Source organism: Opisthorchis viverrini, assembly GCF_000715545.1.
Source record: "Opisthorchis viverrini unplaced genomic scaffold opera_v5_316, whole genome shotgun sequence".
In the NCBI taxonomy this organism is placed as follows: domain Eukaryota; kingdom Metazoa; phylum Platyhelminthes; class Trematoda; order Opisthorchiida; family Opisthorchiidae; genus Opisthorchis; species Opisthorchis viverrini.
The window spans coordinates 279538-292543 of NW_008751971.1; the positions used below are offsets into that span (position 1 = coordinate 279538).

Here is a 13006-nt window from a genome sequence, read left to right on the forward strand (position 1 = left end):
CACGACCAATGTTCTAGGGTGGCAGTGGAGTCTTTTACCTAAGAGGTAATTTCACAAGTTAGTTCTTGGAAAAGACGTAAAACATATATCCTGTCATATCAGGTTCCACTGAGCAAAATCCCTTTAGCTAGAAAACGATCCTGCTGCAGAAAAGAGGAAACAGACGATTAGGTCGCACATCTACCATTTATCTGATATTTCTGAGGGCGTTACGTCCACATTTCTAACCAAAGTCTTATTCAAATCCAACGTGCTTTGGCCGACTTAGTTGTGACTATGAAATCACTGTCAAAGTGGTGGCGAAATAAAGCGAAACCTATTCAAAGGGTGATGGGCAGTAGATGTGCCGTGACTTTGTGTGTGTCATGATAACCATCAACGATAGACAGTCTCGTAAAATGATTGTAGCTGACCCGCCGTTCACTTACCGTGCCCTGTTTAATTGCAAAATGTGTACTAACATCTATAGATGTACAAAGTTTGTATTCTCTACAAGAGTTGCCTAAAAATAATCTAGTGATCAAGAGGCAAACAACTGAAGTCTATTAGTCTATTAAACCCTCTTTGTGATACTGTGTGGAAAATACCTAACCACGTGCCATTAAAAGTGAGCAACCCTGCACTGCGCCTCACTGTGGCCAACCATATCGGTCAGTACACTGAAATGAAAATAATTCCTAGAACCAAATAACAGTAGTTTGAAAAAGGCATCATGTGCATTATATCGTCTTTCTCTTCCGTGGTTTGTCAAAATACCCATCGACACACTGATAGTGTCCCTGGAGCAAACTCCCGTACCCACGCAGTGGTAGGAGAATGATGCCAAAACTACCGCAGAGCTACGGAACGAGGTGGAATAGATAGTGAAAAAAGCTTGTGTCCGTGTATAAATATCACTGTGTACGGCACAGGAGTCCAGAGTATGTGTAGAGCAACAAGATGGAAAGGAGTCCAAGTAGACAGAGTGCAAAGGTATAACTCAAACGTAACAGAGGTATGCTGAGAAATTGGTTAGGTTAACGAATCAGAGTAGAGGAACAAAGATGGCATGCATGTATGTACAAGAGGAGAGAGAACCTTGAGGGAGAACATGTTAGTAATGGGGATTTTTGGCCATTGGCCCCACGTCCTCTGCCAGCTGTTTCCGCTTTTGAATAATAGACTGAATCTTTTGTAACTGCCGATCCAACTCTGCTTTTTCATCTTTCGGACCGATACGACGAGTACGACGACCATCGGCCATTTTGACTCCGTACTGAAAGGCTGCTTTGGGCAAAGCTTCCTTGTGTGACATGTAGTCGCTGTACTCTTCCTGGGTCTCGAAATCCCAACGACCAACCGGACCTTTCTTGTTACCAAGGTCCATTTTGCTGAAGTCAGCCTCGTCATCCGAATCACCCATAGCATCGTAGGACTCTGCGAATCCGGGGTAGCACTCATCATAGCAGGTGACTTTAGTTTTCTCGAAGAAGCGCTCAAGGCTGGCCTGTCAAAGGAAAAAAACGGCATTGGGTTGGAGAGGTGATGGTAATGAATCTGACGGGAAAGAAAGCACTTTACGTGTCACAGTAAGCTTTATCCCATGTGGGGGGAATATACACAGCCTATGAAAACAGCTCACCTAATGTGGAAGCGCATCCAAATTCGAGAAACAATACGGTCCACAAAACGAATCTCCTAAATTGTTAGCTGATGAAGAGTTTAACCCGTGGAATAAACGCACTAGGCCAGTAGTGGCGAATACGATGTGAAAACATCAAAGCATCAGCCTCGCCAGAAAATAATAAATATAGAGTTCATCATCAAACTGAAGTCCACTCATGCTGTCGGACACAGAAACATAAGTAATCTGTTCAACAAGAGGTGCGACAAGTCATATTATTTCTATTATTTGGACGTGAAATTCCAGGGGAAGGTGTACTTTGTTGTACGGAAACCTCCAGCGAAAACATATAAGCAGATGAAGTACAGTATCTTGTAACCGGAACAATGGCAGACGTTGCAATAACCAATCCGCTCATTCTTCTACTGGCTTCCAGAATGAAAACCCAACCATGTGGCGTGGAGCGGCGAACAACATGAGGCTCCTACAGTTTGGTTTGGGGGTCTTTCGGAGCTCACAGTTGAGAAGCCATCGCAAGGGGAAACCATTACGCGTGACGTGAATCTTGAGGTTGGAGAATCAGTGAAGTTAAATACGGCCAACTCAAGCTTAATGGTGTTGAACAGGTATCTGGAAGGTTGCCGTTCAAATTGTGATATGCATACCGTTGATGATTCTCAATAAGGATGAAAGTAGGCTGAATTCACCTTCAGGATAGAACCCATTTTCGAGACGTATGTGCCCATATCGACCTCATTTCAATGCCAGAATGAAACTGGCTAGCATGGAGAACGGACTTGACGCTCGTTTCACCAACTGCACCCTTGAGGTCTATTATGTAGTTAGCCTAAGTGACAGACCTTCAGACTTGATCAAGACAACCATTTGGACATGATTACTACGGATTATCTGATGGATGCTATAAGGCTTTTCTAAAAACCTGAACTTAAAAAACGGTGAGAAACTTAAAACCTCTTAGGAACTAGGGCTTCAGTCAGCAAACCTGAAGATTGGAACTTTCGACGCACGCTTCACGGTGTGTGATCACCAAACAATTACACTCACCAGTTAAGCGAACAAGTCACTTACCTGAGAGTTATCAACCATACGTGGGCATGTACAATGTTCTCTGAAAGGCCTTATGCAAATAGGCGATTCCTCCAGAACAGAACCCAGTAGCGTCAGCCCATCATTAAAAGTCTAGCATACGAATCCCTGGAGAATGGTTCAAGTAAACCCCAACTATTTTGGTATGGTTAGTGTTCCTGTCAGAGGAACTATCACTTCTTCAGAGTTAAGCGGCAGGGCGTTCCTGATCATGGTAACCTTATAAGGAGGGTCAAAAAGAGTCAAAATACAAAATATTCCTTATTAGCGATAGGGATTAGTGCGACCACTCGCACTACCTTTTCTTGGACTTTCTCATCATCCTTAGGGTTGAAACGCTGGTTCAGCTCCTGCATAAATTCTTTGGTTGCATTGACCGAATTTCCCGCGTCGGTAGCAGCAGCCGCATCGGCATCGTCGGGCACCTCGAAATAGGATGGCCTGGGACGACGGGTTCCCGCTTCCTCTCCGGTAGACTGCTTTTCCCTAACCACATGATCTGACTGAGTCCCTGACGCCTGAGCACGGCGGTTCACGGTAGGCACATAGTTTGACCCAACGTTATCGAATATGACCTCATCTGAAAGAGGAGAAAAGCGGTAAAATTGAAGAATTTCGGTGAAAGTGGACAAGCCCTCCCTCCAGAGTTGGCACCACCAGTACACGCAGATGTTCAAGTAGGGATTCGACTTGAATGTGCCGAACATGTGGTACAACACAGTTTGAGTAAATAAACCTCCATAAGGCACAGGGAATTAAACGTGTGGACAAGTTGTGGACTAAGGTACAGGCTACCGTTACGCATCCAGTAACTGTGTGACAAAGCAGGGTCAACAGGACGCAGGTCATCGACTGTCATCGCTCTTGGCAATAATGGGACAACCTATTTGCCTGATGGTGCCATAAAATTTCCCAGTCAATATCCTACCAAAAGCAATAAAAAGCACATGTTGTGAGCCAAATCACAGTTGCCAACTCTTGCATACCATTTGCCGTCACTAGTATATTGCGGAACTTTACTGACGCGGAGTCAACGATCCCAAACAGTATGAAAACTAACCATAAGTAGTAGGCAGAAGTAACTTGGGTTGCTGTTATGACGTTTGGTTGTCTCACAGGCGTACTCCATGAGCAAACTTAAGGCGAACAGGATCCAAAATGTTTCGCCCGTTCGCCGAACACCTTTTCCAAACTGACCACGCAGCACATGGAGAGTGATTTCAAAATCCTGTATCTTGTTCCAAAAGACAGACCAGAGACAATAAGATACTTGACGTTCTTCATAGCTGGGGAAGGTGGAGTAGCAATGGTGCCATTCAATCAGCCTGTTTTCGGCAACGGATACTACTCCAAGCATCCAGATGACACTGATGAACAACCAGGGTGACAAAAGTTCACAAAGCTGTTTCACTGAACGCTCTTCTGTTCTTTTTGACCAACTACGTTCAGAGTGAGAGGTTAGTTAAGGAAATACTTTATTCCCTGGTTAGTTCCAGAAAGTGTGGATGAATATTTGGAGAACAAAGCTTGGCAGTTTGGCCTCCAATTCGATGTTTTGTTTGTCTTAACTCGAAGCTTTTTTCAATCTCACATACACATGTCATCAAAAATGCAGGCAATGCACGCATAAGAACGTCGACCCCCGACTACATCTCACAAAATCCAAGTTACTTAAGTAATTAGACGGTGAACTTAAAACCAACTCACCCTTTCCGGTCACAGGAACTCACCGGATCACCGAAAATCACCCGATTTCCTTCTAACGTACCAAACTGAAGTTACCATACCCAATATATTACAGCTAGACAAGCGATATGAAAAATTGAGTTCCACTGCAAAGTTAAATGAGCACTCGCATTCGAACCTATGCAACATCAGTGAAGAACGCTAGTGTTATTGCTTTAGTCCAAATTTTACACACTAAACGTAGTTGATGACAATGTGGAACGAAAATGGTTGGAAAAAGCCACGAAAATATGAGTGAATACGCGATAACTTTGCCTATCGTGCACTGCACAATAAGTGGAGTATGAACAAATGGGTTGTCGCAATAGACAAAATACACTCGTTTGCAAACTACGCTGGTCTTGACGAGAAACACAAACGCCCTGTCCTCCAACTGAATATGCGGTACAACAGAGATAGCGCAGTAGACTTTCTTGATGCAACACATTACTCATGAGGCTGTTGTTGAATAGCTTTTGGCTATTACTGTCTAGATCTATGGTCGACCCGCTTCGATAGAGAAACACGTTCCAGAACATAGAAATACCAAATACCAGAAAAAGTAACCCACACTCTGATCCGTTATGTGGAGGTTTAGACATTGTCCCCAGGTCACTAAAAACATGCACCAAGCCCTCTAGCGGTTCATTTACAAGCAGCAACCACGAATTAGACCACAGAGGACGCTTTATCGGACGTTGCAAATCCCAAACACAAGGCTAATGGTGTGATGGCACGAGGGTCTGTCGTGAGCTCAGGACCCACAAAAACGGGAAACCTTAAAGCCTTCACCAGCCCATCTATTTGCTGACAGTATCAAAAGATCTGAAAGGATGCAGTGGACCCCCCGAAGGATTTGACCTGGCACAAAGGAGCTGAAGGCATGGCAGAGCAAAAAGGGTGGAATTGTCCAGAATCGAGACTTTTTGGGTTTGTCAGAAGTACACTGTGAATCGTTCAGCTGCAGCACCCTTTCGGTGCCCAACTGCCATGCCACACGGAGGAGACACGAGGGCTGGGATACTGCCAGGTTGCCCAAGCCTACACAGAAGAAGTCGAGAGGCGAAGATCGGGCTCGAACCACGGTCAGATAATTCGCGCTCTAACCGCTGAGTCAATCTCGCCCCCAGACTGTGAAACAGCTACTCGAGTAAGATAAATAGGGTTGAAAAGCATCTAGGACTTACCTGAAACTTTCTTCGAGTTAGCCTGCGACTTGACAGTGTCCACCCCCAGTTCCTCATCCTTTTCGCCGTACCGTCCGCGCAACTTCGCCTTCTTAGCATGTCGTTTTCCAGCCCGGAGGTAGGATAAAATCTGTGTCAGTTTGTTAATGACAATCTCATTTGTGGTGATGGTATCTGAACCTCGCCCATCTGTTTGCAAGCAGTCGGCCTTACTCCGTATGACTGTAGCGGGGACCTCAAAGTCCACAGAATCATCTTCCAGCTCGATTCTGTAGGCCATACGACCGGGCTGAAAATATTCATTGCGTTCAGGAGGACGGAGGTTGAATAGCGCGTCGAAGATGCCAGCTGCAAGCTTTGTGCGGAACTGCACTCCATCCTCAGTAGTCAGACGGTCTTTACTAACCTCGGGCTTAGACAACTCAGCATCTAGGACTTTCTCAGCCTCTAATTCCTTGTTTTGAATTTCTAGCCGAACTTTCTGAAGCAGAACGTAGTCAAGACCTTTGACCAAGTGAGTGTGTTCCATATCACCTCCAAGATACTTTGATTCCTGAATCAGCATTCGACGGCGTTCTGCGAGCGATTGACCAGCCGCTGACGTTGGGGCCACAGCTCGGTAATCAGCCGTACGTGACAGAGCTTCTTCATCCTGTTCGTAATCCCGTTCGTCCGCACCTTCCTCCGAGGGGGCAACCAATTTTCCATCACGTCTCTCCTTAGCACGATCGCGATAACGTGGGGTTGGTTCTGCGGCGCTCTCCTTTGCCTGGTCACGTCTATGTTGACGACCGTGATGACGCTTATGCTTTGGTCGTCCACCAGCGGTAGGTCCGGTAGTGTCGCGGTGCTTCCTGTCTGCTTTGTCCGGTGGATGCATCAAGTCGTCCTTTTTCAAATCATCCGCTGCAGTTGGCGGTACTGCAGCAGGTCGCGGAGTCATGAGAAGTTTACGGAAATCACTGTTAGATAGCTTGTGGTTCCGCACTTCTTCCTGATCCACAAAGCTGTCCGGTGCCATCGGATTGGAAGTGAATTCGAGGTAGTCGGTCATTGTACCTGAAACAAATGTGAGAGAAATTGTTACTTTAATCATTTGCGTATGCGGACCTGAGAGCACAGCTGGCCGCATACGCAGACCCCTGAGGAATCTAAGGTGCACATCTTCAATGCAACCAAGAGAAAGCATGAAGCTGGAACAATGACGTAGTGTCCAAGCCAAGGCAACTGCCTTAGTAAACAAATTTATACACCACGTCGACCGGTTTGTCCGCAAGCATGAGATTCCGGTTTGATCCCACTCAGTCTTGTAGAAGCACTTTACCCTTTTCAGGTGCGAGGTGCACGCCAAAAAGTGCGGCAGAGTCATTCATTTTATTCAAAATTGCTTGCATTTTGGAACGATCTGAATCAAGAGCAACGTTGTCCATATACTCAATGTCTGTGGGCGAACGTCCCGGGAGGATTTCGACGCCCGAGGTTTCAGAGGCAGGCAGAGAAATTTCACACAGCACAACAGCAAAGTTGGAGAAGAAAGGCTAGAGAGGGTGGCCTTGTTTTGCACCAATGGATAAGGTGAACCCAGGCGAAAGCTTTTCATATACTCGTAAGCGCTCGAGATAGCTCAGTGGTTAGAGTGCGAATTTACTGACCAGAAGGTCCGTGGTTCAAACTCGACCCATGCACCTCGATTTCCTCTGTCTAGCGTTGAACAAACTAACCGTATTCCAGCCCTCTTGCCTTCTTCCGTTGGCACGTCAGCTAGGCACCGAAATGGTGCTACAGCTGAACGATTTTTTAAACACCCACAAGGGTTCACATACAGTGCCCTCAAAAAGGGGCATAAATTTAGAAGAGACTCCTTTGGTCGCCAGACATTACCAATTTTTCACGATCGACATGGCGACAAGTAGCTTTCATGTTAACAAAAATGAGCAACGTAGGAAGTTTGGAGGAGTCGCGCTGTTCAAGAATTTGTCTCAAGGTCGATGCATTTTCGGTCAGGGCGAAATCCAGCTTGATTCTCACGAGCCTGTCTCTCTCGATAACCGTTAAACCCAAGCACAATAATACCAGAGAGCATCTTAGGTGTGACTGATACTAGGATGATGACACGATGGTTTTCGCATGACGTTATTGCGCCCTTTTGAAAACTGGAATAGAGGTATTGTTTCAATTCCAAATTTTCTGCAGTATGGCTGTCGGACTGTTCACTAGGACCTCACCACGTTTTGGGAAGAGTGTGGGGTGCACAGGATCCGCGCCAGGTACCTTGCCGCGCTTGATTGATAGCTCACGCTGGTGTTGATGATGGCGGAATGGTGCCGATGTTCCATTCTGACCCGCAAGGTTCTTCCAGCAGTTGTGTTGGAGACCATCTAAACTGTCCTTTGAATTGCTCATCCATCGCTCAAGATGGGTGAGTTGAGTGAATGATGGATGTTGAGTGAATTACGGTTCAAGCTTCTTCGCACATCGTTTCACTGACAGCTGTATTCTTTTGACCAGTTGATCAAATCAGCTGAAATAAGGTGAGGCTGTTGTCTGCAGCGAAAATTTCCTCTATCTTCTAGGCCTTCGAAATCCACAAGCGTTCTGTCATACCTGAATTCTTGATCATCCATGGTATGATGAACCTGCGTTCGCCATCACAGTTGCTCCTTTCTTGTAGGGCCCTTCTGGCAGCAATGAGACCTGCTCACCTCGACGAAACCTATGTTTATTTAGTCGAGCCAGATGCCTTATACAAACAGTTTCGAAAGCTGACAGCAAAGCTCGCCCTCATTCATCTTCTAAGCAATCTTCATCATCAACATGACTGTGCGTTTCAAGTCGCTTTCTAGCCAAGTCATTTCAATACTCGTGAGCCACTGATACTCGTCGAAGTTGGTGAGTGAAACTGTTCTGCTTTGGCATGCGAAATGTTGACGGAAAGTGGAGTGATAACCAGGCACACACAAGGGCATGGTAAAAGTCAAGTTGAGTTCCCCAGAAGGAACGAAAACCCTTCATTGAATCTCTCCATCGGTAACTGTAAGCCCCATGATCCTAATGAGTCTGTGGCCAGCTTGCGGTTGGTAGCCTCCAAGTAGATCGATGTGAAGCTCGTACTGCTCAGGAACAGACCATAATAATAATCGTTCAGCTGTAACATCGTTTCGGTGCGTAACTGCCATGCGACCCGAGGGAAGCACGAGGGCTGGGATACTGCCAGGTCGCCCAAGACTAGACAGGGGAAGTCAAGGGGCAGAGGTCGGGCTCGAACCACGGACATAATTCGTACTTAACCACTGAGTCTACGTGCCACCGGAACAGATGGTGATCAGCATACAACTGAAGCGGTCACTTTCCATTATCCGTACGTTGAGTATAGACTCCAATTCTATCACCTAATTGTGCTTCTTCCGGACTTGGTCATCCAACTTAGGCATTCATGTCACCCGGCAAAACTGCTTATCTATCCTTCTTGCTGAACGAATCAGTCGTGACAGATATTAATGAAATCCGTCCTTCTCAGGATCATAACCACAGTCTATCCGGGTGTATGATGACAAGACAAATATACACCGTTTACCGTATCGACCTGAATCGATCTTAATCGGGCCAGACAACCGCACAGAGCAAAGATAACTACCTAGTGGGCTCCAGTCAATAAGGCGCTTTCAGCCTTGAGGCTAAGTGTAACCAACACATCATAGATACCACGAGTCTATGCGTCGGGATATATCGTTCAACTGTAGCGCCCTTTCGGTGCCTAGCTGCCATGCCACCCGAAGGAAGCACGAGGGCTGGGATACTGCAAGGTCGCCCAAGCCTAGACAGGGGAAGTCGAGAGGCAGAGGTCGGGTTCGAACCACGGACCTCTCGGTCAGTAAATTCGCGCTTTAACCACTTGAGCCACCTCGCCCCTTCGTCGGTATAACCGGATACCACAAGAGAAAAATGTGGAACACTTGACCTAGATTTAGGCGGCTTGAGGTGTGCGACCTAAGCGAAATCTTTTACGCATGTTTCTGAGACACAACATACATTGACAGATGGGAAAACAAGGTTCCAGCAACAGTGACTTGTTGCCCAATTTGACAAACAGTACGCACATCAGGGGATCAAATCTCTCGAGGCAAATAAGTGGTTAGTTTCGCAACGTTTTAGGTACGGAACAATGGCTAAGGGACTGGCAGATGGGTTGGCGCATTACATCGTTCGAAGGCTGGGGAGGTGTGGGAACGGAGGGTAAGCGAAGAGCTGAAAGGGGGAATGACATTCCCGGTTGCCAAGCCGAAGAAGATGGTTGGTTGAGGTAACCCACCTTGATCCTCTGATTCGAAAGTGTGACCTATAAGGTAGTGGGAAGATGCAGAGTTTTGTTCGGGGCTCTGCCCGTCCTCTGACTCAAGAGTCTGGAGCGCGAAACGGCGGTGGTGGGGGGCTCTTCCGGGAGCTAATGAATCAAGTCTGACTCACCTGGCTGCAGGTGACAGGCCAGGCCCAAAGACGCAGGTTATTGTTGTTCAGCTGTAGCACCCTTTCGGTGCCTAGCTACCATGCCACACAAAGGAGGCACGAGGGCTGGGATAATTCCAGGTTGCCCAAGCCTAGAACGGGAGAAGTCGAGAGGCAGAGGTTCGGTTCGAACCACGGACCTTCCGGTCAATAAATCTGCGCTCTGACCGCTTGGCCCATCTCACAGGTACTAAGGTATTAAGGTGTTTCACCCCTAATGCGGCCGCGCACAGCGGGTGCCTTTTGGGCAGCATCGGACACTTTGATTTTAAAAGTATTTCGACCGTGTTGAATAATGCGCTGGCTGTCACGGTCAACCGTTGGGCGATCGGAGTGTGTGGTTTTAGGGCCGATACTTTTTGACCCGTCCTTCTCGGGAGAAGGCAGTATCGTTGCTTCTGTAAACATGGTCATGCTGGCTGCCTGGGGGAAACGCCTTACTGCCTTCACAGTTATATCGCAGAAGACATTCGGACTTTACCTCCATACCGCCTCGTACCACGATTGCTCGCAGTACGTGGACTCGTTGTTCTTCGTCGGACCGCTCGCCACTGGCCTTCCTAGCATGGCCTCAACTTTAAGGACTGAGTTCCAGCCAGTATAGCCCGCAGGATCGTTGCAGCACAGAAGCCCGATTACCTCGAGAATGTGTCAGCTTCAGGTCTGGAGATACCAGTTCATTCACCGTCGCTTGCGAGTTTTTTACAGGTATCATCCTGGGCAGGATTACCAGCATTCTGGAGAGGTAAAGTCAAAATAGGGTTTAGTCCAGGTCGCATGTGGATTGACATCCCTGACTTACGACTTGACGAGCATCGTCCTACATCATCGCGACAATTATCAGCAACATCAGTATCACCATTGATACCTCACTGCTGTACAACAATAAAGCTTATTTGATTAGATCTAGAGCCTTAAACTGAAAAAAGGAAGGAGTGGACAGCACAGACACCCGATGATACTCCACCGCAAGAGTTCAAACAATCCAAAAAGAAACCGACAGCATGAACGCAATGAGTTTGCCGCCATTCCTTTCAGTATTTCCAGGTACGCTACACATACAAAAGGTCAATAAGTGTTATCTTCTTCGACTTAGTCGACTTCGGCGTCTCGTGGCAATGCCTCTTCACCAAAGGTATTTCGAACACTTTCGTCACATTGTTCCAACCCTCAAAATCCAACACCCAGCCTTAAAAGCCTGGAGCATGCTGCTCCAGATACAAAGTGCGATAAACAATCTAAATGGTGCCACCCTTGATGGCATGCGATATGGACCTTCAAAGTGAAAAGTGCTGTTAAAAGGCTGGCTGAGTGGACCACCACAGTTGGCCATCAGAACAACTAACTGGACATAATTAGCAATGCTGGAATGCGACAAGTAGCCTCTGGCAATGAATAAGTAGAGTTGGCGGCATCAAATACGCTGGTATGGTCACGTGATTTCAATACCGAGTCACCAATTGATGGCATCGTCGCTGCCGTACAACCAAACCTCACTGTGAAGAAGGGAATGAAACTAGGTATGGGACGTGGTCATAGCCCAACAAAGAACCCATACTTTCAGGTATACAATCAGGCAATCTGGATAGGAACTGACAAAAAATCCATTGACATCAATTGACAGCCCTATTTAACTGCGTCTCCAGTGGGGAGGATCCGATACCCATAACGAAAGACGAGTCGCACCGAAACTAGGCACAATCTTCGCAATCTATTTCATTTTCCTCTGCCACGGCAAAGGTTGGCCAACCCTCTAATCCCGCCACTCTGGAAGGGACAAAGAAAACAGCCCAAAGCTGAAGACGATGACCGTGCGAGCATAGAAAGGGCAAGTCGAGAGGCAGAGATCAGATCCGAACCTCAGACCTTCCGGTCAGTACACTTGCGCTCTAACCACTGAGCAATCTCGACTCCTGGCCCAGTCGTCCAACTTGGGCATTTATATCACCCGACAGGATTACTATATGCGTTCGTCTTGCTGACCGGATCATTCGTGACAGTTCTTGATAAGACCCATTCAGGTTCAGAACTGCAGTCCGTCAGGGCGTATGCTGACACGACAAACAAACAACTTGCCGTGTTGACTCTAATTGAACCAGACAACCATAAAGCGCGGAGGAGCTTTTTAATTTTCCCTGGTGGCTTGGATCGACGGCAGGCGTCATGGCTGATATAACGAAGGATCAAAACGGAAGGTGACTTCTTAGTAATGGAGGCGGATCGATAGATCTTTCTGAAGCTGACATATCGACATGCCTCTTTCAAAGATAACATGTATGCATACATCGACAGAGAGAGAAGGAAATGTCCAGGTATGGGATGACATTTGCTGCACTTGACAGAAAATACGGACATCGGAGGCTTCAGAACACTGGAGATTAGTAATGTCCAGGTTAAGTTTACTTTGTTGGGAGAATGCTCGAGCGAATTCTGCAATGCTAACACCTTTCCGCTCACAAGTAGCCGCTGCTACGGCCGATAAGGCGAACTCGCAGTTGATTGGTCGAGAGATCAGCCGGCTTGTTTGGCTACGGATACACAGATTGATATACGGGATCGAGGATTTCGTCCAAGTTTCCCGGGTCGGTTTTGTTGTTGTCGTTCAACGGATTATATTCTCCTGAAATGCGCAATCCTGAAAAGGGTGCAGCACTGCTCTTTAAGCTCCCAGCAAGGATTCACGGATTCACGGATTGATACACAGGATCGAGGCTTTTGCCCAAGTTTCCCGGGTCGGTTTTGTTCTTGTCGGTCAGTGGCTGTCGTTCACCTGAAAGGCACAAGTGAAAAAAGGGTGTAGCACTGCTCAGTCGAGAGGTTATAGGAAGCACTTCACGGATTCACGGATTCACGGATTGATACACAGAATCGAGGCTGCTTT

General features: G+C 47.0%; 1 protein-coding gene across 1 annotated transcript; it reads right to left on the reverse strand.

Moving 5' to 3' along the window:
- Positions 1 to 723: 723 nt before the first annotated feature.
- Positions 724 to 6683, reverse strand: T265_14986 (hypothetical protein; the record flags this gene model as incomplete). Its single annotated transcript, XM_009176090.1, has 3 exons — positions 724 to 1486; positions 3010 to 3290; positions 5623 to 6683. The coding sequence occupies 3 exons, from the start codon at positions 6674 to 6676 to the stop codon at positions 1094 to 1096; spliced, it is 1728 nt and encodes a 575-aa protein (XP_009174354.1).
- Between the last annotated feature and the right edge of the window lie 6323 nt (positions 6684 to 13006).